Source organism: Apus apus, chromosome 26, assembly GCF_020740795.1.
Source record: "Apus apus isolate bApuApu2 chromosome 26, bApuApu2.pri.cur, whole genome shotgun sequence".
NCBI lineage: Eukaryota > Metazoa > Chordata > Aves > Apodiformes > Apodidae > Apus > Apus apus.
In genome coordinates, this window is record NC_067307.1 from 5,302,531 (window position 1) to 5,326,746 (window position 24,216).

The 24,216-nt window shown below is 62.6% G+C and overlaps 2 protein-coding genes across 8 annotated transcripts in view; both read right to left on the reverse strand.

The window, feature by feature from the left end:
- Positions 1-341: 341 nt before the first annotated feature.
- CAMK2B (calcium/calmodulin dependent protein kinase II beta) lies at positions 342-16,552 on the reverse strand. 7 transcript variants are annotated; one of them, XM_051640643.1, is made up of 21 exons: positions 16,437-16,552; positions 13,775-13,869; positions 12,335-12,394; positions 11,984-12,038; positions 11,816-11,881; positions 10,288-10,360; positions 9,503-9,605; positions 9,195-9,278; positions 8,610-8,704; positions 8,286-8,408; positions 8,061-8,144; positions 7,647-7,689; positions 7,085-7,159; positions 5,330-5,370; positions 5,171-5,242; positions 4,029-4,073; positions 3,686-3,734; positions 2,309-2,384; positions 2,083-2,177; positions 1,489-1,723; positions 342-631 (listed from the first exon to the last, which is right to left on the reverse strand). In XM_051640643.1, the coding sequence occupies exons 1-20, from the start codon at positions 16,499-16,501 to the stop codon at positions 1,491-1,493; spliced, it is 1,632 nt and encodes a 543-aa protein (XP_051496603.1). In that variant the 5' UTR covers positions 16,502-16,552; the 3' UTR covers positions 342-631; positions 1,489-1,490. The 7 variants fall into 7 exon arrangements, with proteins under 7 accessions (XP_051496603.1, XP_051496604.1, XP_051496609.1 ...); XM_051640644.1 differs by having other exon boundaries at positions 5,330-5,367; positions 16,437-16,547; XM_051640649.1 differs by lacking the exon at positions 7,085-7,159 and having other exon boundaries at positions 5,330-5,367; positions 16,437-16,547.
- Positions 16,553-18,154: 1,602 nt separating this feature from the next.
- NUDCD3 (NudC domain containing 3) overlaps positions 18,155-24,216 on the reverse strand; it is a 32,173-nt gene continuing 26,111 nt past the window's right edge. The window contains exons 5-6 of the mRNA XM_051640701.1: positions 20,636-20,824; positions 18,155-19,462 (exon numbers count right to left, since the gene is read on the reverse strand). Coding sequence (XP_051496661.1) covers positions 19,352-19,462; positions 20,636-20,824 — 300 coding nt within the window. The 3' untranslated portion in view covers positions 18,155-19,351. The remainder of the gene's footprint in view (positions 19,463-20,635; positions 20,825-24,216) is intronic.

Consider the following 24,216-nt stretch of genomic DNA (forward strand, 5'->3'; position numbering starts at 1 on the left):
GGGGGGGGGAGGGTAGGAGGGGGGGGCAGAGGCGAGTTTGCCTCATCGTGTGTCCCCCCGCTTCCTGCCCACTTGGCAGCCCCTCAGCCCAGAGCGCCCCCCCCCAGCCGGGGATCCCCCTGGGAATTCAAAAATAAAGAGCTCTCTATGTACAGGGCCCGGGGAGGGGGGGGGGGAAAGCAGCGTCCAGCGAACAAAACAGCCACACCAGCAACAGCGGGAGGGGGCAGCACCCCCGGGACCCCCCCCCCCAGGCAGAGAGGGGGAGTCTGGCGGCAGGGGTGCCCCCCCCAGCCCCCCCAGCCCGTGCCCAAGCGGTTGGGTCGTTTTGTGTTTTTTGGTTGTTTTTTTTTTTTGGGGGGGGTGTTGGGATTTGTTTGGTTTCCCCCCCCCCCCCTTTTTTTTTCCCTTTTTTTTTTTTTTTTCCCCTCGTCATTTTGGGGTTTTGTTGTGGTTTTTTTCGTTTGTTTTGTTGGGGTGTTTTTTTTTGTCTTTTTGTTTTCTGCAAACACAGGCACTGGAGAGGGGGAGGAGCTGGGGGGGGGACAGGCATGCGGACGCAGCTCCGGCTGCCGCTTTGGCTCCCATCGCCGTCTCCATCAGGCTGGAACCAGGACAGCCCCCACCGACTCTGCGGGGATGAGGAGGACCCCGGTGAGACACAAGAACACCCTCCAAACCCCCAAACCTCTCCTTGGGTGAGGACATGGAGGGTGGCCTTGGTCAGTTTGTACATGACACTAAATTGGGTAACAACCCAGGCCTGGGGAAGAGCAGCTTGAAAGTGCCCCGGGGGAAAAGGACCTGGGGGTGCTGGTCACAGCAGCTGAACATGAGCCAGTGTGTGCCCAGGTGGCCAGGAAGGCCACCAGCACCCTGGCTGGTGTCAGCAGCAGTGTGGCCAGCAGGAGCAGGGCAGGATCATCCCCCTGTGCTGGGCACTGGTGAGGGGGCACCTGGAATCCTGGGGTCAGTTTTGGGGCAGAAAGGGGACATGGAGGGGCTGGAGGGTGTCCAGAGAAGGGCAACAGAGCTGGAGAAACGGCTGGAGAACAAGAAGGCTCTGGAGAACTTGTGAGGAGCAGCTGAGGGAGCTGGGGGTGTCCAGCCTGGAGAGGAGGAGGCTGAGGGGAGACCTTCTGCTCTGCAACTGCCTGAGAGGAGGTTGGAGCCAGGGGGAGATCGGGCTCTGCTCCCCAGGAACAAGTGATGGGACAGAGGAAACAGCCTCAGGTTGCCCAGGGGAGGTTCAGGTTGGATCTTGGGAACAGTTTCTCCATGGAAAGGGTTGTCAGGGCCTGGCCCAGGCTGCCCAGGGCAGGGGGGGAGTCCCCATCCCTGGAGGGGTTTCCAAGCCCTGGAGATGGTGCTGAGGGACACGGGCTGGTGGGGACTGGGCAGGGCTGGGTGAGCGGGTGGACTTGGTGATCTCAAAGGTTCTTTCCAATCCAAATGATCCTATGACCCCGTGTCCCCCCCCCCCCTCACCATCACTGCAGCGGGGCGACCGGGGCCCCCGAGCCGTGGAAATGGACGTTCTGCCACTTGCCGTCGCGGCGGTGCCAGACGCGCGTCTCCTCCGACTGGCTGGTGCGGGGCCGGCCCTGGGCGTCCAGGTACTGGGTGAGGCGGATGTAGGCGATGCAGGCAGCCTCCTCCCCGATCACGTGTACATGGGGGTTCAGGATGGTCGTGTGGATGGGCTTGTTGTTCTTGGAGAGCACTGCGGGGGTTGGGGAGGTCAGTGGGGAGAGGGTGGGGGATGGGCAGGGGGATGGGCAGGATGGACAGTCAAGTGGGCAGAAGGATGGACAGGTGAGGAGGTGGACAGGGAGGGGGCAGGGATGGATGGATGGACAGACAGATGGAGAGGCACGTTGATGGGGCAGGCAGGCATGATGGAAAAGCAGGAAGGACAGGCAGGATGGGTGGGGGGATGGTCAGACAGGGCAGGCTGAAAAAAGGACGGGATGGTCAGCACAGGCTGGCAGGCAGGAAGGGGTGGATGGACAGGTAGAACGGATAGGGCACAGGCAGGGCAGGAGGGCAGGCAGAGGGCAGGCAGGGCGGTGGGTTCCTCACGGTTCTCGAAGTAGAAGCGGTGAAAGTCCATCCCCTCCACCAGGTTGCCCAGCGCCTCGGGCTCGAAGGAGGTCAGCCCGGGGTCACAGATCTTCCTGCGGGGGGCGGGGTCAGCATCGACAGGCCCCGCCCCCTTCCCAGGCCCCGCCCCCGACAGTTCCTCCTGAGACCCCGCCCCGCCCCCTCGAGGCCCCGCCCACGTGCCCGCCCACGTGCCCCTGCTCACGCGTAGGCCTCGAAGTCCCCGTTGTTCACGGCCTCGATCAGCTGCTCTGTGATCTTGATGATCTCCTGCTTGCGGGCTGAGGGGTCACCGTGTCACACCGTGTCACACCGTGTCACACCGTGTCACAGAGCGTCACCCCCACGTCACACCACCTCACACCATGTCACACTGTCACCACCACATCACACTGTATCACACCATGTCACACCACGTCACACAGCATCACACAGCATTGCCACCATGCCACACCACCTCACACCACGTCACACCGTGTCACACTGTGTCACACTGTGTCACACTGCATCTGTGCCAGACCCTGGGATGGGGGAGCAGGGAGGAGGGGACGGCCAGGCCATGGGGACAGGGATGTAGGGATGGACACACGGACACGGGACAGGGAGAGGGGACATGGGGAGGGTATATAGGGACATTGGGACAGACCATGGGGACAGACAGACCACGGGCACAGAAAGTCCAAGGGGACCCAGGGCCCTCTGCACACCCAGGGCCTCACATCTCTGCCACACCGGCAAAGCCTGGGGTCCAGCGCCCTCCCAGTATGTCCCAGTGCCCTCCAGGTGCCATCTCAGCATGTCCAAATTCATCTCAGTGCCATCCCAGTGTGTTAGAATAGATTCCAGTGTCATGCAAATGCACCGCAACACATTCCTCTGAAATCCTCTCGCATCCCAGTGTGTGCCAGTGCATCCCAGTGCCGCTCCAGTACACTCCAGTGCTACCCTTTTGCACCTCAGTACAACCCAGTTCCATTCCAGTGCATTCCAATACACTGCAGTTTCATCCCAGTGCAATCCTACTTCATTCCATTGACACCCCAGTACATTCCAGTGCCAGTGCATCCCAATCCAGTGCAATCCAGTTCAACCCGGTTCCATCCCAGCATGTCCCAGTGCACCCCAGTGCCATCCCACTGCAACTCAGTCCCAATCTCGTGTGTCCCAGTGTCATTCCAGTCCATCCCAATGTATCCCAGTGCCGCCCCAGTGCATGCTGGTGCATCCCAATGCCATCTCAATGCATCCCAGTCAGTCCCAGTGCCATCTCAGTATATCCCAGTGCATCTCAATGCCACCCTAGTCCATCCCAGTGCATCCTAAAGGACCTCAGTGCCATCCCAGTGTATCCCAGTGTGTCCCCATGCCATTGCAGTGCATCCCAATCCACCCCAGGTCACTCCAATGCATTTCAGTGCTATCTCAGTACATTCCAGTACTCTCCTAGTGCATCCCAGTGCTGTCCCAGTACATCCCAGCTCCATCCTAGCATCCTCCAAGTGCACCTCAGTGCCTCCCAGTGCACCCCAATATATCCCAGCACCCTCCCAGTGCACCCCAGCTCCACCATGCCCCCCATCACCTTTGGTGTCCTCATCCTCGATGGTGGTGTTGGTGCTATCAGACGACTCCTGCCAGCAGGATGTGTGGGGGGGGAAAGACACAGACAGAGGGTCAGGATGGGGCCGGGGGTGGGGGAGGGGGAGCAGCCCGGGGGGGCTGGGCAGGACCCGCAGCGCTGGGTGCCCCTCGGGGGGCGCTGCCCCCCCAGCCCCGCGGCTCTTGTTCAGCTCCAGCTCCGCGCCAGCCCCCCCCGGTCCGCGCCATGGCTGATGCTGGGGGAGAGGATGGAGGCGGAAAGCAGGGCCCGAGAGCCCCCCCGGGGGTGGGGGGGACACGCACGGAGGCGGGGGGGGCAGCAATACCTTGGTGCAGTCCGCGGGGTTATGAATTACAGTAGTTTGAGGCTCCTATGGGAGAGAGACAGAGGCGGGGGGCGGGGGGGGGAGGAGCGAGAGCCCGGGGGGGAACGAAGGGGTGGGGGGGGTGACGACGGAGCGAGCGGCACAAGGACAGGGGGTGAAGAGAGACCCAGATTGGGGGGGGGGGGCAGAGGGGGGAGAGAAGCAGAGAGTCATTAGTCCAGCGAAAGCCTAATGGTTTAATTCACAGAAAGACAAAAGGGGCGGGGAGGGAAGGAAGGAGAGAGGCTGGTGGGGGGAGAGACAGATGCCAAGGGAGCGCCTGCAAGGGGGGCACCACCGTGTCCTGCACCCACCTTGGCCGTCCACATCTCCAGGGCATCCCCGTGTCCCGCTGTGCTGGCTGAGCACTCCTGCGCCTGCACCCGCCGGCCCCGGCTTGGGGGGGGGACCCCCTCCCCGTGCCCTGCACCCACCTTGGCTGCATGGGGGGGGACACATCCCCGTGCCTGTCTCTGAAGGGTTGGACACCCCCGTGGCCTGTCCCAGCAGTGCCACCCCTATGTCCGTGCCCTGCACCCGCCATGTCACCACGGTGGGGACCTTCCTGTGCCCTGCAGCACCCACCTTGGTGTCCCCCTGGTAGGGATATCTCCACACCCTTCCCCTCCACCCATGTCCCTCTGGTGGGACCATCCCCCTGCCCATGTCCTCCACCCACCTTGTGTCCCTATGATGGGGACAACTGCCCTCCCGGTTCCTACCCTGCACCCACCTTGTCTCCATACAGAGCATCTCCATGCCCATACCTGCCTTGTCCGCACGGTGGGGACCCCCCCCCCACCACCACCCTACCCTGCACCCACCTTGTCTCCATGTCGTGGGGCACCCTCTGCCAGTGCCCTGCACCCACCTGGTTGTCCCCACAGTGGGGGGGGCCTTCCCCACATCCACCACGTGCCACTGTGGCTGGGGGTGCACACCACCCCTTGCCCTTATCCTGCTCCCCCCATCCCCATGACACCCCCATCCCCAGGGACAGACAGACAGCTGGACGAGGAGGGGGGGTCGGGGGGGATCGCATGGCCATGAATGGGATGGGATGGATCTGGCTGGGGGGGGCGAGCGGGGGGGGGGGCACCTACCAGAGCGGCAGGTGGGAGTGTCCCCTTGGGGCTGGTGACAGCAGCGCTGCCTTTGGTGCTGTTGGTCTGGGGCTGGGGAACAAAGTGGGGGGGGGGGGGCGCTTAGCAGCACAGGGTGTGGGGAGGCGGCCCCCCCCGACCTCCCCCGCAGCCACTCACCTTCACACCGTCTGCCTTCTTGTTCAGTAAGCTCTTAGCTGCTGCGGGGGAGGGGGGGGAGTGTCAGCGGCTGTCCCCTCCCTTTGGGACAAGGGACACTGTGTGTGTCCCCCACCGTGACACGCCCCAGACCCCCCACCCTGATGCCCCCCTGCTTTGGGTGCCAGCAGCACCTGCCACTGCAGTGTCAGAGGAGGGGGAGATGCTGGGGGGCGGGGTGTGCCCCCACCCTGGGGAATGTCCCCAACCTGGGGGTGTCCCCAACCTCGGGTGGGGTGTCCCCACCCAGGTCCCCATCCTGGTGGCCCCCTCTGGGTGGGGGGGAGCTGGCTTACCTTGGAGAAATGCAGAGAGGAAAGCGAGAGAGAGAGAGGAGAAGGGGGGGAGGGGAGGGCCGGGGGGGCGGGAAGAGAGAAAGGGGGAGAGGAGGCAAAAGGGGAAAACATAAAAAACCACAAACATAAAAAAGATGAGTTGAGTCCGGGGGGCAGGGGGAGGCCCCGTGTCTCCCCAGGCGTCACCCTGGAGGGGACGAGCACGGGGTGGGGTGTGATCTGTCAATGCTTCTGGCCAGTGCGGGGGGGACTCATGGGGGCGACACGAGTGGCCGTGGAAGGAGGAGGGGGTTGTGTCACCTCGAGCATCCTTGTCGTCTCTCCCAGTTCGGTGACCCCCTCCCCCACTGGCGTCAGGGGGTGGGGGGGGTTGTGCGGAGACAGCAGGTGGCACCGAGTGACACCCAGTGGGAAAGGTGGAGGGCAAGGAGGGGTGGGTGGGATGGGGACCCCCCCCACCCCCTCACCCCTTGCACCCATGTCCTCATCGGGTCCCTGGTGGGGGGTCCCCAAGGGTCCCGGTCCCTCCTCTGAAATCAGGCGGGCACTGAGGGGGGGGTGTGTGGTTTAAACCAGAGCTGAACTGGGCGGGGGGGGGGGGCAGCTGTAGCTCTCGGGCGGGGGGCGACACGGTTTAAGACCTGCCAAGTGTTTCGCGGCGCCACGAACACCGGCTGCAGCTCTCGGGAGCCATGCGGGATGGGGGGAGCATGCGGGATTGGGGGGGGGCATGCCGGGGGGGTGGAACACAGGGGGGGACACGGGGGGGACACAGGGCATGCAGTCAGTTTGCCCCCCTCCATGCACTGGTGTGCGCCCCCCTGTGTGTGCGGGGGGTGGGGGAGCAGTGCTATGGCATGGGAGCAATGTGGGGGGGGGGCTAAAATTACACCCCCTTTCTCCCAGCTCCCCATTGCTGACCCAGGCTGGGGGCCTCTGGAGGTGTCACCACAGAGTGTGCCCCCTCTAGGGACCCCTGGCCCGGAGCACAAGCACCCAAGCAGCTTCCCCTGCTGTGGGGCGGGGACACACACCCGTAAATGATCTGTGCACCACCCCCCAGCTCCCCACTGCTGACCAGGCGGGAATCCTCTGGGGGTGCTACCACAGTGTCTGTCCCCCTGCAGGGACCACTGGCCTGGGGCAGGGCACAAGCAGGGACAAGCACTGGAGGGGGGGAGGTGCACAGACCCCCCCCCCCGGGGGCAGTTTTGAGGTGACAGTAGAAGGGGGGAGGGCAGAGAGTGGGGCATGGGGGGGCCATGCATACGCTGTGATTTCCGAGGAGGGCACCCGAAACCTGCTGGGGGGGGGTAAGGATAAGGATTGGGGGGGGGGAACAAAGGATTTCGAGGGGGTGGACAGACAGAGACCAAGCGGGGCTGGGGGGGGCCGGGGGGCCCTTTGCGGAGGCGTCTACCTTGTTCCACCAGCCCCAGGGGGGCAGGGGCGGCGGGGGCCGCGATGGTCGGAGGAGCGGTGGTCTGTCTGCCCACTGCAAGGGAGCAGAGCTTAGGGGGGGTGGTACGGGGAGGGGGGTGCTACAGCTGGGACCCCCACCTGCCCAACCCCACCCCCAGCAAAACCCCCCGGGTTACCCCAACATCATGCCTCGTGGGGGGGGGCAGGGCTGGCGCTGCTCCTTTGTCACATCCCCCCTCCCCCCCCCCGTCACGTCCCCCCCCCCCCACTGGAGTTGAGGGGGGGGGTCACACACACGGGGGGGGCCGGGTGCTACCTGTTGCTGTGAGTGTGGGGCGGGGGGGGGGCACGTCCTGCCCCCTCCCCTCGGCCCCCGTCCTCGCCGACAGAGAAAAAAGGGATGGGGGGGGGTGGGGTTGGGAGGTTGGGGGTGGGGAGGTTAAAGAGAGAAAGACAGCGACAGAGAGAGGGGGGGTGGGGGCACCGGCCTCGGCGGGGGTGGTGGGTGGAGAGGCTGCAGCCCCCTCCCCCATCCCCGGCCAGCAGGGGCTCCCCCTTACCTGAGAAGTTCCTGGTGGCCAACATGGTGGTGAGGATGGCGCCCTGCAGCAAGGGGGGCAGACAGAGTGAGGGGGGGGTCGGTGGTCTGGGGTGGGGGGCAGGATGTGTCCCTGCATGGCGGGGAACAGGGTATGGGGATGGGAAGAAGCGAGACAGGATGTGTCCCTGGGGGTGGGGCAGGGTGAGGGGTCAGGATTGACCCGTTTCCCTTGATATCAGGGGGGGTGGGACCGTGGGATGGTTGGGACATGGGAAGGGGGAATGTTCTGGGATGTGCCAGTGGGATGTGGGTTCCCACGGGACATCCCAGTGAGAAGGCCCGGGCTGGGCTAGTGGGATGTGCTAGTGGGAATGTCCCAGGATGGTCCCAAACATCCTGGGATGTGCTGGATCAAACCCTGGCTCTATCTTACCTTGAGCTTCCTCCGGGCGTTGAACTTTTTCAGGCACTCGACCGTCTCCTGCCTGTGCATCATGGAGGCCACAGTGGAGCGTTGCTGTAGGGAGAGGGGTGGGGAGTCAGGGCCAGAAGCCAGAGGGGGGACACCTGGGGGGATACCAGGGGGGGACATGCCAGGAGAGGAACACCTGAGGGGACACCGGTGGGGACCATACTGGGAGGGAGACACAGCACTTACACAGACCCAGGGGTGCTTGAGGGCCTCGTGGGCGGTGATGCGCTTGGCAGGGTTGATGGTCAGCATCTGGTTGATGAGGTTTTTCGCTTCAGGGGTGACTGTGTCCCACTCGGGTGAAGGGAACTGTGGGGGGGAGGTGACAGAGACACCAGGGAGGGTAACGGCTAGGGAGGGGCAGCTCCATGGCACCTGAGTCCCTCCAGCTGGCCACCTGTGAAGTGGCCCAAAGCCCCTGCCCGGCTCTCTGATCAGCTGAAATGTTGTCCCTCAGTAGGTTCCAGAGTGAACAGGCCAGCTGCAGCGCAATGGGCGCTGGGGACTTACATCATAGGCACCGGCCTTGATCTGTTGGTAGAGTTTGTGCTGGTCCTCATCCCAAAACGGAGGGTAGCCCACCAGCAGGATGTACAGGATGACGCCTGGTAGAGGGACAGCGGGGTCAGGGCGTGGGGATGGGAACCTCCAGCCACTCCTGGCTCCCGCCAGCCCTACCCAGGGACAGCGATGTCCCCAGGGTGGCTTGTCCCCATGCCAGCTTCCCCGGGGGCTGCCAGGATGGCACTGCTTCCCCCCCAGTCCGGCAGCACCCACCAACTGGGAGATCATGGATCAGCTAGGACACGCAGCTCAGGATGGGGACAAGATGGGGACAGGGATGGGACCAGGATGAAGACTGGGACAGGAACTGGGATGGGACCAGGATGGAACTGGGATGGGGATGAGGATGGGAGCAGGATGGAGCTGGGGAGGGGATCAGGATGAGACTGGGCTGGGAACCAAATGGAGGCAGGAAGAGGAGAGGATGGGAGTAGGATGGGGATCAGGATGGGACCAGTAATGGACTGGGAAGGGGACGAGGTGGGATCAGGCGGGGTCAGGTAGGACAGGCAGGGTCAGGCAGGCTCTTACCACAGGCCCAGATGTCCACAGGTTTCCCGTAGGCCTCTTTGCGCAGAACTTCAGGGGAGAGATACCCCGGGGTGCCCGCAAAGCCTAGGGGGAGACGGGGAGGTGGGGGGGGCACGGGGACAGGGACATGGTGGCAAGGGCAGGCCATGGTGGCAGGGACGGGACACGGTGGTAGAACCAGGTGGCAGTGGCAGGGAACAGGTCATCGTGGCAGGGCCAGGAGTCAATGATTGCACTGGGCAGGCTGCCCTGGCAGGGCCAGGACATGGTGTCAGTGCCAGGCCAGGGTGTCCCCGCGCAGCGCTCACCGAACCAGGCCTGCTGGTCCCCCTGCACCTCGATGGCGAGGCCGAAGTCAGCCAGCTTCACCGCTGCCCCCTTGCACTTGCTGGCCAAGAGCAGGTTCTCAGGCTGTGGTGGGACACAGCAGTGACAGAAAGACAGTGGTGACAGAACACCAGGACATGGCAGTGCCAGGACATGACAGTGAAAGGACACCAGAACATAGGTGGTGACAGGACACCGTGGTGACAGAGCAGGACCGGGGCGGTGCAGAGGGGCTTTGCAGCCTCCATCCCAGGGTCCCACCCCCTGCCCACCCTGGGGGGGCTGTGGGCAGTGGGTGCCCCCAGCCCCGTGTCCAGGGGTTCAGGGGTGGCACAGACCCATGGCCAACCCACCCCGTGCCACACCCCCAGCCCCCTGTCCCATCCACTGTCACACGCCTGCCATTCCCCAACTCAACTCCCCTGCACATCCCTGCCCCAACTCATGCCGCCCCCCCACCCACAGGGGACACAAGGGGCTGGGGGTGTTCCAGCCTTCCAGCCATGAGCTGGGGGGGGTGGCTACACACTCCACTGGAGAGGGGAGATGGCAGCTGGGGACACTGGGGGCAGAGGGGATCCCCACAGCCCCATGGGGCGCTCAGTGAACCCCCTCCCCCAACCTGGGGACTTGGGGACCCCCCTCCCCCATGTTGTGAGGACCCAGGGACATTGGAGGGAGGGGAACATGCTGCAGGGGGGTGGGGGATGGCCAGACAGATGGGGGGGGGGCTGGTGGGACAGACGGCCAGACAGGGATCACTGACCTTGAGGTCTCTGTGCACGACCCCCATCTGGTGACAGTGCAGAACAGCCTCTAGGATCTGCTGGATGCAGTGGCTAGAGGCAAATGGGGGGGTCAGGGGCACCCTTCCGCCCACCTTCTGCACCCCCTGCACCGGGGGACACCCCCCCTGCACACCCCCCCTCCAAACCACCCCCACTCTACTGCTGGGTCCCCACAGCATGTGGTGGGGCCCTACAAAACAGTGATCTCCCAATGGGGAGGGGGGGCTCAGGACCCCCCCTCCGGGCTACCTTGGGGTGTCACTCCTGGGAGGAGCAGGTCACTCCTGGGGATTCACCCATAGTGCCCTCAGGGGGTGACCCTCATCTTGGCATGGGGCCCTGGGGAAGGGGGTCGCCCTCATGGTGCCACTGTGCCCCCCCAATGGGGAGCCCTCAGCCCTGCTGCCCCCAATGGATGCCAGGGTCCCCCAGACAGGACTAATGGAGGGGTAGGGGGTTCAGGGAGAGCAGATGGAGACAAGACAAGAAAGAAAGAGGGAAGAAGGGGGGGGGGGGGGGGGAATGAGAGGCTGAAATGGGGGTGATGGGGGGGCCCCCCCCGGCTGGGGGTGCTGAGGCATGGGGGGGGCAACCTCCCTGCAAGGTGAGGGGGCAAAAAAGTGGGAGGGGGCTGGAAAAGGAGGGAGGAGAGATCCCCAAAGTGGGGTCCCAGCAAGGGGAGTGGGGGGGCCAGGAAGCAGGATGCTCTGGGAAGGGGGGGAGGGCACAGCCCCCCTGGCCCCCCCCCGATACTGACCTGGCAGAGTGATGGGTGGGAGACGGGCGGGAAATGCTGATGGGCAACAGTGACTGCAAAACAGAACGGGGGGGGGGGTGGGGAGGGGACGGGGAGGGGCAGGGGTTGGGTAGGGGAGATACAGGAGTGGGGGGCAGGGGGGAGGTAAAGGGGTGGGGGAAGAAGATGGGGGGCAGGAGGGCAGGTGGAGGGGCACGAGGGTGGGAGGAGGAGGTGGGGGGGCAGGTGCTAAACAGAGGGCAGGGGGTGCCGGGGGGGGCAGCAACCGGGGGGGCGGGGGGGACGACGACGCGGTGGTGGGTGGGACAGACAGACACACGGACACACACAAAGCAATGCATGATGGGAGACGGGAGGGGGACAGGGGGGACAGACGAGGGAGGCACACGGGGGAGGGCACAGGGATGGGGGGTGGGGAGGAGATGGGGGGGACAAGAGAGGGGGAGAAACCACGTTGTGAGAGGCTGGAGACCACGGGGGGGAGGGGGGCACACGGGGAGGCACACAGGGCATGGGGGGGGGCCCTCAGCACCAGCATGGGGGGACCCTTGGGGCCCCCCTCTCCCCTCCAGCCCCCCCCAGCACATGGCATGACAGTGCCAGGTCTCAGCAGTGGGAGGACATACACATATGGGGGGGCCCTGAGCCGCAGGATGAAGCCTCCTCCCTGGAGCTGCCCCCACTTGGGGGGCATTGGGGGGGCCTGAGGGGGCACTGGGGGGGCCTGAGGGGGCACTGGGGGGACTCACCTGGCATCAGCCTCACTGTAGTACTCCCGCGCCACGATGTCCTCGAAGAGCTCCCCGCCAGTCACCCTGTGAGGCCACCGTGTCACCAGGACCTGGTGCCCAGGCACCCCCCCCATCCCAAACTGTCCCCCCACCCTGGACCCCCTTGAGACCCACAGATCCACTCACAGGTCAAAGACAAGGTAATGGAAACCCTCCTCCGAGATGCTGTCGTGGAGCCGTACTGTGGGGACAGGGACAGGGAAAGGGAGAGGGACAGGGGCAAGGACAGGGACAGGCTCAGCCATGGCCCCACGTGTGGCAAACACCTCACACACGTCTGTGTCATCACAGCCCTCCCACCTGTGCCCATCAGGACCCCAGGGTGTCCGCTTGGGGACACCAGAAGGTCCCAATGCTGGCACTCAGCAGGACCCCAAGGCTGGGACCCCATGTGTCACCCAGCCCCCCACCCCGTGTTGTCCCCAGCCTGTCCCCATGGTGTCTCCGCAGTGTCCCCCCCGGCCCAGTGACACTCACCAATGTTGGAGTGTTTCAGCAGTCGGCAGATCCGCGCCTCCCGCTCCAGCTTCTGGTGGTCTGGGGAGACAGGGGGTCAGCCAGGGGTCACTCGGGGGTCAGCCAGGGGTCAGCCAGGCCACCCTGTTCCCTCCCTGGATCACCTCCTGACCCCTTCTGCACAGGGGGTCACTGGTCACTGTGCTCAGCCCTGGCCAGAAAAGCTGGTGGGGACACGTGTGCGAGCACATGGGGCTGAGTGCATGTGCGTGGCTGTGCACCTATGTGCACATCCGTGCATGCATGTACATGTGTGTGATGTGGGGAGAGTGCAGGCATGAATGTGTGTGGATGTATCTGAGGGTGCACGTGTGTGTCTGTGGTCAGCTGCACGTTTGCACCCATGAACCTGCATGTGGCTCTGCCTATGCATGGCTGCACATTCATGGGGTTGCATGTGTGTGTGTGCATGTGCTTGTGTGTGGGGCTGTAGGTGTGTGCACACACGTGTACAGCTGTGAGCACACACATGGCTCACACACAACACGTATTAAGTCTGCTCACACACGTACACATACACGTTGCCTGCTGATACATGTGTACACACTCTGTTCACACGTGTGCATACATACATGCCCTGCTTACACGTGTGCACACACAACACAGACCCCTCCCACATGCAGTGCAAATGCCTGTGTACACACTGCACACATGCTGCTTACGTGTGCCTGCACATGCGTGTAAACACGCACACTCTGCCAGCTCACACGTGTGCACCCCTCATTCACACAAGCACGTCTCTCCTGCACTCCCCCCCCACTCATGTGTGTGCACACACCCAGGAACACAGACGTGTGCACACGCACCCATGAACAGAACACACACTGCACACATGCGTGCACAGAGCTCACAGCTCCCCACATACACATGCATGTGCACACACACGCACGCTGCTCACACACATGCTCATGCACATGCATCCATGGACACATCAGACATGCTGTACACACAGAGCTCATGCCAGGACACATGCACACCCACTGCACATGCCTGTACATGCACTTCACACACATGTGCGCACACGCACACCACACACCTGTGCACACACGAACACACTGCGTGCGCACACACACGCACAGCCTTGCAGACACACTGCACACATCAGACATGCACTGCATATGTCTGTACACTCATAAACACACGTGTATGTATCAGGCATGTACTGCACACGTATGCACATACATGCACACTCACAGAGACCCTTGCACACACCCACCCACCCACTGCTGCCACGTGTGCCCTCTCCAGGGAACACCACAGGGACTGTGGGGCACTGGGGAGACTGGGGACACTGTAGGGCACTGGGGGCCACTGGGGCCACTGTGAGGCACTGTCTTGGAGGTCTGGACAGGGGTGTCCCCATGGGTGCGAGGGGGATTGTGGGAGGTTGTGGGGTCCTACCTCTGGCAGAGAGCTTTTTGGTGTTGATGATCTTGGCTGCGTACTCATGGCCGGAGCAGAGCTTGACACAGCGCCGAACCACCGAGAAAGCCCCCCTGATGGGGGGGGATGGGCTCAGGGCCCCCCCCCCCACATTGGGTGCGGGGGCTCCCCCCCCATGACTCAGCACCCCAAAGCCCGGGGGCTGCTGTGACTCAGCACTGGGGGGGGAACCCCCACATGGCAGGGGGAGCTGTGGATGGGGGGGCTGGGGAAGGAGGGACACGCCTTGGGGGGGGTGGGCATGAGGGAAGGGTCACGGGAAGGATTCGGCACCGGCAGCCTGTTGCCATGGGTAACGGCGGGTGGCCCAGATGGCGGCGGTGGCCATGGCACTGGTGCTGGTGGCAGCGGTGGCAATGGTGTCCATGGTGGTGGCAGGGGATGCAGCTGTGGGCACGGCGAGGCACGGGGAGCCACCGGCACCCCCGGGGACAGGGATGGGGACAGGGACAGCCCAGGCTCACCCACAGCCCCTCCAAGTGCCACCAGCCCCTGTCCACCTCCCAGGACCCACATCCCTGCCTGTCTCCTGTCTGCCAGGGTCCCCGGGGGACAGTGTGTGCCCCTGCTCATGCCGGGGACTGACGCGACCCTGGCATGAGCCCCGGGCTGCGGACACGGCAGAGCCCACCCTTCCCTCCGAGGATCCCGCTGGGACAGGTGGGCCAGAGTGTCCCCACGTCCCGGGACAGGGTGGCCACTGCCGGGGGACAGAGGGAGCCCGCTAAGGCCTGGCACCCCTAGGGACAGGGGACACGACGCCTGCTGGAGCCTGTCATGGTCCCCCCCGAACCGTGCCTCAGTTTCCCCAGCCGCAGGGGGCAGATGTCCCCAACGAGCCCGACATGGAGCGGGGGGGCGGGACAACACAGGCGCGGTGGCTGGCGGGTGGCACGGAGGGATTCGGGGGGGGGGAAAGAACCGCGTTGCCATGGCAACCAGGACGGGCAGGATTTGGGGGAGGGAATAGCCGCGATAGCACCGTGTGCCCCCCCCCTCCACAGCACCCCAAAAGGGACCCCATTACCCCTGCAAAATGCCTTCCTGCTATGAGGGGGGGCCCCCCACCCTCTCCCGACAAAATATGCTCCCACTCCCCCCAGTTATCCCCCCCAACCCCTCAGAGGATCATGGGGGTGAAGGATTGCCACCCCCGTCCACTGCCTTGGAGGCAAATGAGGCCTCCCCAAAAAATAATCCCCTCCTCAGCTCCCCCCAACCTCCACCCCAGGGGAGGGGGTCACGGACAAGGGGAGGGGCTGGGGAGGCAGGGGGGGCCATGGGGTCTTTAAGGTCCAATGGGGTCCCGAACGGTTGGTGTCTCTAAGATGCCATGAGGGGCGGAGTGGGGCACAGATTTGGGGAGTTATATAAGGCCCAAAGGGGTCTAACTTGGAGGGGGAGGATGAGGAGGGTCAATAACGATCAGAGGGGAGATGTTGGGGGGGGCGGGTGTATAGAGATGGGGGGGGGGGCGTCTGGAGAGATTGGAAGCTCACTAGGGGTGGTGGGTGAAGGGGGCCTGGAGGGTGGGGGGGGGTCTGAAAGGGGCAGATGCCTGTAAGTACTCAAGGACAGTCTGGAGGATGAGGAGTGCCTATGGGGACCGGGGGAGCTATTAAGGACTCGCAGGGGAGGGGTCTGTCAGGATTGAGGGGGGCTCGGGGGGTCTATAAGGAACATCGCATGTATAAGGGCTGGAGCAGGGGGGGCTGGTGGTAAGAGGTTTGGGGGGATCTGGAGGAATAGGGGTTGTAAGGACCAGGGGAGCTACAGGGACCAGGGGATGTTGAGAGATGGGGGCGCTGTGAGGATGGGGGGTCTGGAGGAGCAGAGCGGGCTGTATAAGGACTGGAGGGGCAGGTCCAGGAGTGCTGGGGGATCTGTGGGGACTGGGGGGGTCAGGAGAGATGGAGAAGGGGGTCTCTAGGGACAGGGGGGGTCCATCAGGTCCAGGGGAGCTATAAGGACTGGGGAGGGGTCTGTAGGGATCCATGACTGGGAGAGGGGGCTGGAGGGACTGGGGGTTCTGGGGTGATGAGGGAATAGGTAAAATCGGGGGGAGGGGGGCGGGTAAGAAGATGGTGAGGGTCTGTAAGGATGGGGGTCCATAAAAATGGGGAGGCGGGCTTGGGAAACAAGGGGGCTGCAGATACTGTGATTCTGCCAGGATGGGAAGTCTGTGAGGATGGGGGGGGGGGGGGTATTTCGGAGGACCTGGGCCGACGGAGGGGCTGTGAGGCCCGGGGGGTCCCTGCGGCCGGGGATGGGGGGGGGGGGGGGGGGGCAGGTACCAGACTCGGGGGGGGGGCGGTATGGGGGGGGCAGGGCCAGTACCAGGGGCCGGGCAGCACGGGAGGCGGGGGGGCCGGGCAGGGCCGGTCCCCGGGGGAGGGGGGGGGTGTCGGTCCCGGGAGGGGGGGATTGGGGGGGCTGGGGGGGTTTGTCGGTCCTGCGGCGGGGTGGGGAGGGGGGATGCGTCATGTCTGCACCGAACGGCGGACAGAGCCCCCGGGCATCGCCCCCCGCCCGCCACCCTCCGATCCCGCCCCCTCCACCCGCGCTGGGCCGGGTGCCGGTTCCCGGTGCCGGTTCCCGGTGCCGGTCCCTCGGCCCTTACTTGCCGATCTCCTCGTAGAGCTGGTACTCGTCGGTGAAGCGGGTGCAGGGCACGGTGGTGGCCATGGTGCCGCCGCGCCGCAATGAGCCCCCGGCCCCGGCACCGGCTCCGCTCCGGCTCCGCCTGGCGCGGGGGGGCGGGAGGAGGCGCCGCGGGGCCGGGGGAGGCACCGGCCGGGGGAGGCGACAGCCCGGGACAGCCCCCGCCGCCCCCCGCCCCCCCCCCCGGCTGGGATCCCCCCCTTACCCCTCGCCCCTCCCTGGGGCACCCCCAGCCTCGGACCTGCCCCCGCGCCGGGGCCCACCTGATCGTCCTCCCCGGAATAGCCCCCCTGCATCCCCCCCCCTCCCATCTCGCCCCTCTTCTCCCGGGCTGGACACCCCCCTTTCCCCCACCCAGTGTCTCCTCAGGGACCCCACAACCAGGCCCCGCCCGGGACCCCTTTATCCCAAATCCCCCCCCCCTCAGGTAGGGGGGAGACCCACTTCCAGAGGCCCCATATCCAGATGCCCCTCCCCGGGATCCCCCCCCCCCCCCAAATATCCCCGTTTCAAGACCCCATCCTACAGACCCCACATCCCTGCCCCCCCCCAACAAAAGACCCCAAAATCCAGACCCCTCTCTCCCTGAGGTCCCACATCCTCCCCCCAAAAAGGCCCCTATATCCAGACACCATCCCCCTCGGGATCCCCCTCCCCAGTAACCCCATATCCAGATCCACTTCTCAGCATCTCACATCCCCCCCCAAAAAAGATCCCAAATCTGCCCCCCTGCATCCCACATTCCCCCAAAACACCCCAGTATCCAGACTCCCCCTCCAAGGACCCCACATCCACCCCCTCCACCACCCTAGGACACCCCCTATGCCCTCCCAATACCGCCCCCCCCCCCCCCCCCCCCCCGCATCAATGTCACAACAAAACACCCCATCCTCCCCTCCCCCATGCAAAACACCCAGGAGGTGTCCGGGGGGGGTGGGCAAAAATATTTCTCCCCGTGCCTGCCCTAAGGACACCTTGAAGCCCCCCCAGTGCCAGACCCCTGGGGGGTGGCACTTTTTCTGGGGGAGAGTGGCTGTCCCAAGGACCATCAGCACCTGGCTGGTGTGCGGGACCCCCAACCCACTGCCGGCACATGGGGTGGGGGGGGACTGAAGGGGGGTGCGGGCAGGTGGGTGCCCCCCCCGAGGGGAGCGCGGGTGGGCGGCTGGCGGCTGGCGCTGCCGTTGCCATGGGGACCGTGGGCGGTCGAGGGCGGGGGGGGGTGCTGCGCTGAGCCCGCCTATATTTGTGCATCGCCACCGGGAACATTTCGGTGCCCGGTGTGGGGGAGATGGACGAGGGAGTGGGGATGGGGGGACACACAGGGAGGTGGAGAGCAGCAGGGTGAGACCCCCAGGTTGGCACCCCCCAAAGCCACCAGGTACCCAGGGCCCACCTCACCAAATCCAGCCTCCCCCACAGGGATCCCATATCCACCCCAAAGGATGCCAAAATCCAGCCCCCCCCAGCCCACAGGGATCCCGTATCTACATATCAACCCCACAGGACCCCAAAATTCAGCCCCCATAACCACACAGGGTGAGGGATAAAAGAGCCGCCTGCAGATGTCTCCAGGGGTCCCTTTCAGATGTCCCAACCCCAACCTTTAAGTGTGTGGGGGGGGTTTGGGGCACACGTGTCCCCTGAGGGGTGGCACCAAATCACTGGCAGGCCCCGTGCTGGAGAAACGTTTATTGCAAACCAAGGCGGGCAGTGGAGGGGGAACACTGTGACAACCAGGGACCCTCAGCCTATGCACCCCAGGGTGGGGGCCGGGGGGTGCTGCAAGCCCCTGGCTAGGCTGGAGGGGGCCCCAAGGCTCCCACATCTCTCCTCCAAGACCCCAAAATGCCAGGGAAGCCCAGATGCTCCTGCCCACTGGTCTGGGGGGGCTGGTGGCCAGGGAGGCTAAGCTGGTAGTTCCCTGCAAGGGACCCCCAACTCAGCCTGGACACCCCCACTACAGGTGCTGTGGGTGACAGCCCTGCTGCTCCCTCCCTACCCCAAGGAACAGGGGAAGCAAACCCTCCTCCCACCCGGCAAAGGGGTTGGGTGGGTTCTCTGCACACCACTAAGGTGGGTGGGCACCCTCAACCTGCCCCTGACCATGGGCTAAAGGGATCTTGGGAGAACGTCCCCCTGGCATTGGATGGGGCAGCTCCTGGGGGAGACCCTGGTGCAGGGCCTGGTGAGGGGAGCCAGTGGGGACAGGCGGGGACAGGTCCCCTCCCTGTGTGTCCCTTGCCACAGCTCCACCGGTGAGGGGTGAAGCTGCCTTGTGACAGGGCAGGGAAGGGTCTGCACCCCCATGAAAGCCCTGACAGAAGCATCCTCAGCTACCCAAAATCACCATCGTGTCACCCAACAGGCTCCGCTGTCACCCAATGGGCTCCATCCACCACTGTGTCACCCAATGGGTTCGGTTGTCACCCAACAGGCTCCAACCACCATTGTGTCAACCAACGGGTTCCACTGTCACCCAGCTGGCTCCAATCACCACTGTGTCACCCAATCGGCTTCATTGTCACACAACGGCCTCCAACCACCATTATGTCACCCAACAGGTTTTGCCATCACCCAACAGGCTCCGTCTGCTCCTGAGGAACACGGGAGCTGCCGGCAGCGCGAGGTGAGGAGAGGAGAAGGGTCCCAGCGCCCAGGTTGCCTTGGTGACAGGATGGAAATCTGGGAATCTGAGAATCTGCGTTTGCCCAGGTTCACACACACCCACCAGAGCACCCAGCCTGTGCCAGTTGACAGAAGCAGTGGAAGGTGCTGGCAGCACATCCGGGTGCTGGTGTTGGGGTGCCAGGGGGTCGTGGAGGGGGGTTTTCTCCTCTCCTCACTTCGCCTCTCAGCCACTTTTTGCCTCTGTCAAAACTGCACCGCACCAGGGGAGATGTTGAACATGGAGGGGTCGAACTTCTGGCCACGGAATGGGGAGCCCTCAGTGTCCCAGCCCTTCTTCAGCATCTCGTGCACCTTCTGTAAAGAGGCCACAGGCTCCCATCAGCCCCCCCAGGCTCCTCCCACACCCTCACCCCTGCCCCTCGCCCTCCCCATCCACCCCACAGCTCAGGATCATCCTGAAGACATCCAGGCACCCACGGCGAGGGTGGGGCTCAGCACCCCTCAGTGCATCACCCATTCCCAAGGACACACAACCCGCTCCCGCAGGTCCAGAACAGGGCAGGTGGCACTTGGGACAAGGGGAAGCCATTGGTAGAAGGCAGAACTCTGGTGGGGCTGAACTTCTGGGACTGACTTTATATGGAGCGACAGGATGTGAGGGAATGGCTTTGAACTGGGAGAGGGGAGATTCAGGCTGGACATGAGGAAGAAACTCTTCTCTGTGAGGGTGGTGAGACCCTGGTCCAGGTTGCCCAGGGAAGCTGTGGCTGCCCCATCCCTGGCAGTGTTGAAGGGCAGGTTGGATGGGGCTTGGAGCAACCTGGGCTGGTGGGAGGAGTCTCTGCCCATGCAGGGGGTTGGAACTAGATGATCTTGAAGACCCCTTCCAACCCAACCCATTCCATGATTCTATGAAACAGGAGCTTTGTGGGTCTATCCTGGAGCACAGGCAGGGCTGGCTCTGGAAGGAGGCCCATGGGGACTGGGCCCACTGGGATTTGATAAGAGTGCTGGGAAGAAGATGGGAGCATGTGGGCAAAAGACAGGGAGGAGCAGAACTTCATGGTCCCGAAACCTCCTGTTGGTGTGTACTTAGGTACTGCTGCAGTACTTAAGAGGGTGGCTACCAAGAAGATGAAGACTCCCTTTTTAAAAGGAGTCCCATGGCAAAGGGGTGATGCATGCAAGTTCCTCCTGGGGAGATCCAGACTGGACACCAGAATAACATTTTTCACAGTTGGACATTGAAATAATCTCCCCAGGAAAGTGGTGGATTCCTCAACACTGGACAGTTCTAAGACTCAGCTTGACAAGGTGCTGGGCTATCTCATCTAAACCATGTTCCTACCTAGAGAGGCTGGGCCAGATCACCTTTGAGGTCCTTTCCAAACTGGCATTCTGTGATTGTCTGAAAATGGAGGTGTGGGGGAACACTGGGTGAGGAGCTAGAGCTGTCCCCCACTGAAGATGGGCCCCATGGAGGAGATGGAGGGTGCTTGCTGGTAGCACTTGGTGGCCCACACCTACCAGCTCGTGGCTCTGGGGCTTGCCCTGAAGCTTCTGGTGGTAGTCAAAGGTGAGGCGGTCCAGCACGGCGTGCTCCTCCTCATCCACCGTGGCCATGGAGCGCTCCTTGTTGATCTTGTCGATGTCAATCTGCTCCTCACCCTCCAGGATGGCATTCCACCAGTACTCGTCCCCTTTGTTCAGGTTAATCTGGAGACAAAGAGCAGGGTCAGAGGAGAGCAAGGAGAGGAGCCCCTGTCCTGTGGGACCCCTGGTCTGCCCCACACCTCGGAGGCAGCAATTCCATGAGCTCAGCTGTGTCCGTCCATGGGGAGGAGCTGCCAGCACTGGCCTTCTGTGGCACCATCATGTGGTGACATCCCCTCACATCCCCGGGGACATCCCCCTGCCTCCAGCTGACGTCCTGGTGGGCAAAAGCCACCAGCTGTAGCCAGAGGCCTCCCTGATGCTCTTGGCATGGGGCCCAACAGCCGGAGTCACTGAGGCATCCAAAGTGGGAACAGCCCACACTGGGAACATCCTACACCAGGAACATTCCACACAAGGAACATCCCACACCGGGAACATCCTACTCTGGGAACATTCCACACCAGGAACATCCCAGATTGGGAGCTCCAACTTGCTTTATTTGTGAAGGTTTCTTGCCAGGAAGGGTGGTGGGCTTCTTCCTCCTGTATTATTTCAGCAAGAATCCCAGCAGCAGGAAAGATTGATGCACTTGTCGGCCTCTCTGCAAAATCATCCATAAAGGCAGACAACACAATTTACTGAAACCTCCCTGGAAGCTCAACAGCTCTGAAGGGGAAAACATGGCAAAACATTGGAGTTATGTGGCCAGGAGTGTCTCTGTGGTGCAAAGAAAAGGAACCAATTAATACAGGAGAGGGTGGCTGGGCCTTAATCCTTCTTGGAGAGCAAAGCCTGTAAAATATTCCACCTCCGGGAAGGCATTAGTTTTTCCAGCTAGACAAGCATGATTATTCTCCTTAGTTGCACAGTTCCACTTTCCAGGGAAGGAAAAGCTGTGGCGGGTTTGCTCATGGGCTTCCCAATGCTGGGTGGGCAGGCGGGGAATGGACACGTCCCCTGGGAACACCATGCTCTGGGTGGGGACGAGGAGATGTGGGTCAGCTCCCACCAGCAGCAGGAGCACCCTCCAGGCTGTCTGGAACCACAGGAATGTCCCTGAGGTGCTGACACTGAGGTGTGACCAACCCTGGTGACAGCATGCGTGCAAACCCTGCTGTCACGGCACTGCCATCCCCACCAGAGTCAGGCTGGCAGAAGACGGACAAACTGACACCGGACAACCCTGGGGCTTTTCAGGCACCACCCACCTCCATCCCAGAGCACCTGGGGAAGGGAATCCCATCCCTCTTTCCTACCCGCTGCCACCACTGTCCTCCCCACCAGCACAGAATCATAGAATCATGGAATGAGTTAGGTTGTGATGGACCTCATCTAGATCCAACCCCCCTGTGTGGGCAGGCACACCTCCCACCTCCCACTAGACCTCCAAGCCCCATCCAACCTGCCCTTGAACACTGCCAGGGATGGGGCAGCCACAGCTTCTCTGGGCAACCTGTGCCAGGGTCTGACCACCCTCATAGTAAAGAATTTCCTCCTAATATCTAAACTAAATCTTCCTTCTTCAAGTTGTAAACCATTGCCCCTTGTCCTCTTTCTACATGCCCGTGCAAAAAGTCCTGCCCCAGCTTTCTTGTAGGGCCCCTTCAGGTATTGGAATGCTGATAAGGTCACCTCAGAGCCTTCTCTTCTCCAGACTGAACAACCCCATCTTCAGACCCCACAGACCAGGTGGGAAGCATCAAAACCTGACAACCTCTTTTCACTTGTGCCCTGTGATAGGATGAGGGGCAACGGGTTCAAACTCAAGCACAGAAGTTCCACCTCACCATGAGGAAGAACTTCTTTCCTGTGAGGGTGACAGAGCCCTGGGACAGGCTGTTCAGAGAGGCTGTGGAGTCTCCTTCTCTGGAGACTTTCAACATCTGTCTGGATGCCTTTCTGAGTGATCTGCCCTAGATTTTTGGTCCTGCTCTGGCAGGGGGTTTGGACTTGATGATCTTCAAAGATCACTTCCAACCCTTGACATTCTGTGATTCTGTGAAACTCCCTCCAATCCAGAGAGCAGGGGGGAAAGGCAGCTCCAGCCTGCGGGACCCTCCCTGCTCCCTCCCCATGCCTGGTCCTCGATTTATTTACCACATCCTGCTTCCCACCCTACTGGGCAGACAGAATTCTTCATTTCCTCAGCAGCTTTTCGGCAGCGTGCATCGCTCCAGCACTGCGTGCTTTGCAAACAATAATTAATTAACCTCTGCAGCCTGTGCTGAGTCCATGGGGGAACATGCTCAGCCCCTTTATTCCAGGGGGAGAGATGTAAAAGTGGGACTCACTCCGAGGTGGGAGCCCCACTTTCCAACGTGAGCCTCCCACGGGTCAGGGCAAAGCTCTGTCACCTTGAATGTGGAGTTTGGGGATTTTGAAATGGTGCTGGAATCACTGGCCATGGGCAGGTCCAGCCCCCAGGACAGGGAGCAGGGGCTCAGGTTGGTTCTTGGACACGTTTTGGCCAATGGTTGCCATCGACTGAGCCCAGCACTTAGTTGGGCTACAAGAGCCTCAGCAGGGGCTTGAGCGTGAGAATCACAGAATCACAGAATAGTTTGGGTTGGAAGGGACCTTAAAGATCATCTAGTTCCAACCCCCCTGCCATGGGCAGGGACACCTCCCGCTAGACCAGGTTGCTCAGAGCCCCATCCAGCCTGGTCCTGAAAACTTCTGGGGACGGGGCTTCTACCATCTCTCTGGGCAACCTGTTCCAGTGTCTCACCACCCTCATGGTGGAGAACTTCTTCCTAAAGCCTAATCTGAATCAACGCACCTCGAGTTTTGATCCATTCCTCAGTGGTAGTCCTACCACTATCTGACATCCTAAAAAGTCCCTCTCATCAGCTTTCTTGTAGGCCCCCTTAAGATACTGGAAGACCACAATAACGTCTCCTCGGAGCCTTCTCTTCTCCAGACTGAACAACCCCAGCTCTCTCAGTCTGTTTTCATAGAAGAGGTGCCCCAGCCCTCTGATCATCCTCGTGGCCCTTTGGACACGTTCCAGCATGTCTGTATCTTTCTTGGAATAGGGCTCCAGAACTGGACTGGAAAGTCGAGGTAAGGGAGAGCCTGGAGACTGTGGCAGACATCTGGGCTCAGCCAGACAGGGTGAAGGCCCCATCCACCCCTGGAGAAAGGCTCCAGGGTTTGCCCCACAGGACCCCATGAGGCTGCACGCTCCCTTGGGGAGCTGCAGAAAGCCCGGGGGGCTCCAGAAGGGAGCTGGGAACTCCTGACAAGGACAAATCTCAGGGCTTTGTCACAGCTTGAGGTTTCTTCCCCAATCCTAAATACCTTGTCAGAGCTGGAGAGATGCTGTCAAGGGATAGAAATAGGTCTTGGAAAAACAACATCTCACCACCTGCCTTTCTGCTGGAAGAGCAGGTGTCACCCCAAAAGTCAGTGGGGGATGTTTTGGGGTGGCAGTTGGTCACATTTCCAGTAGC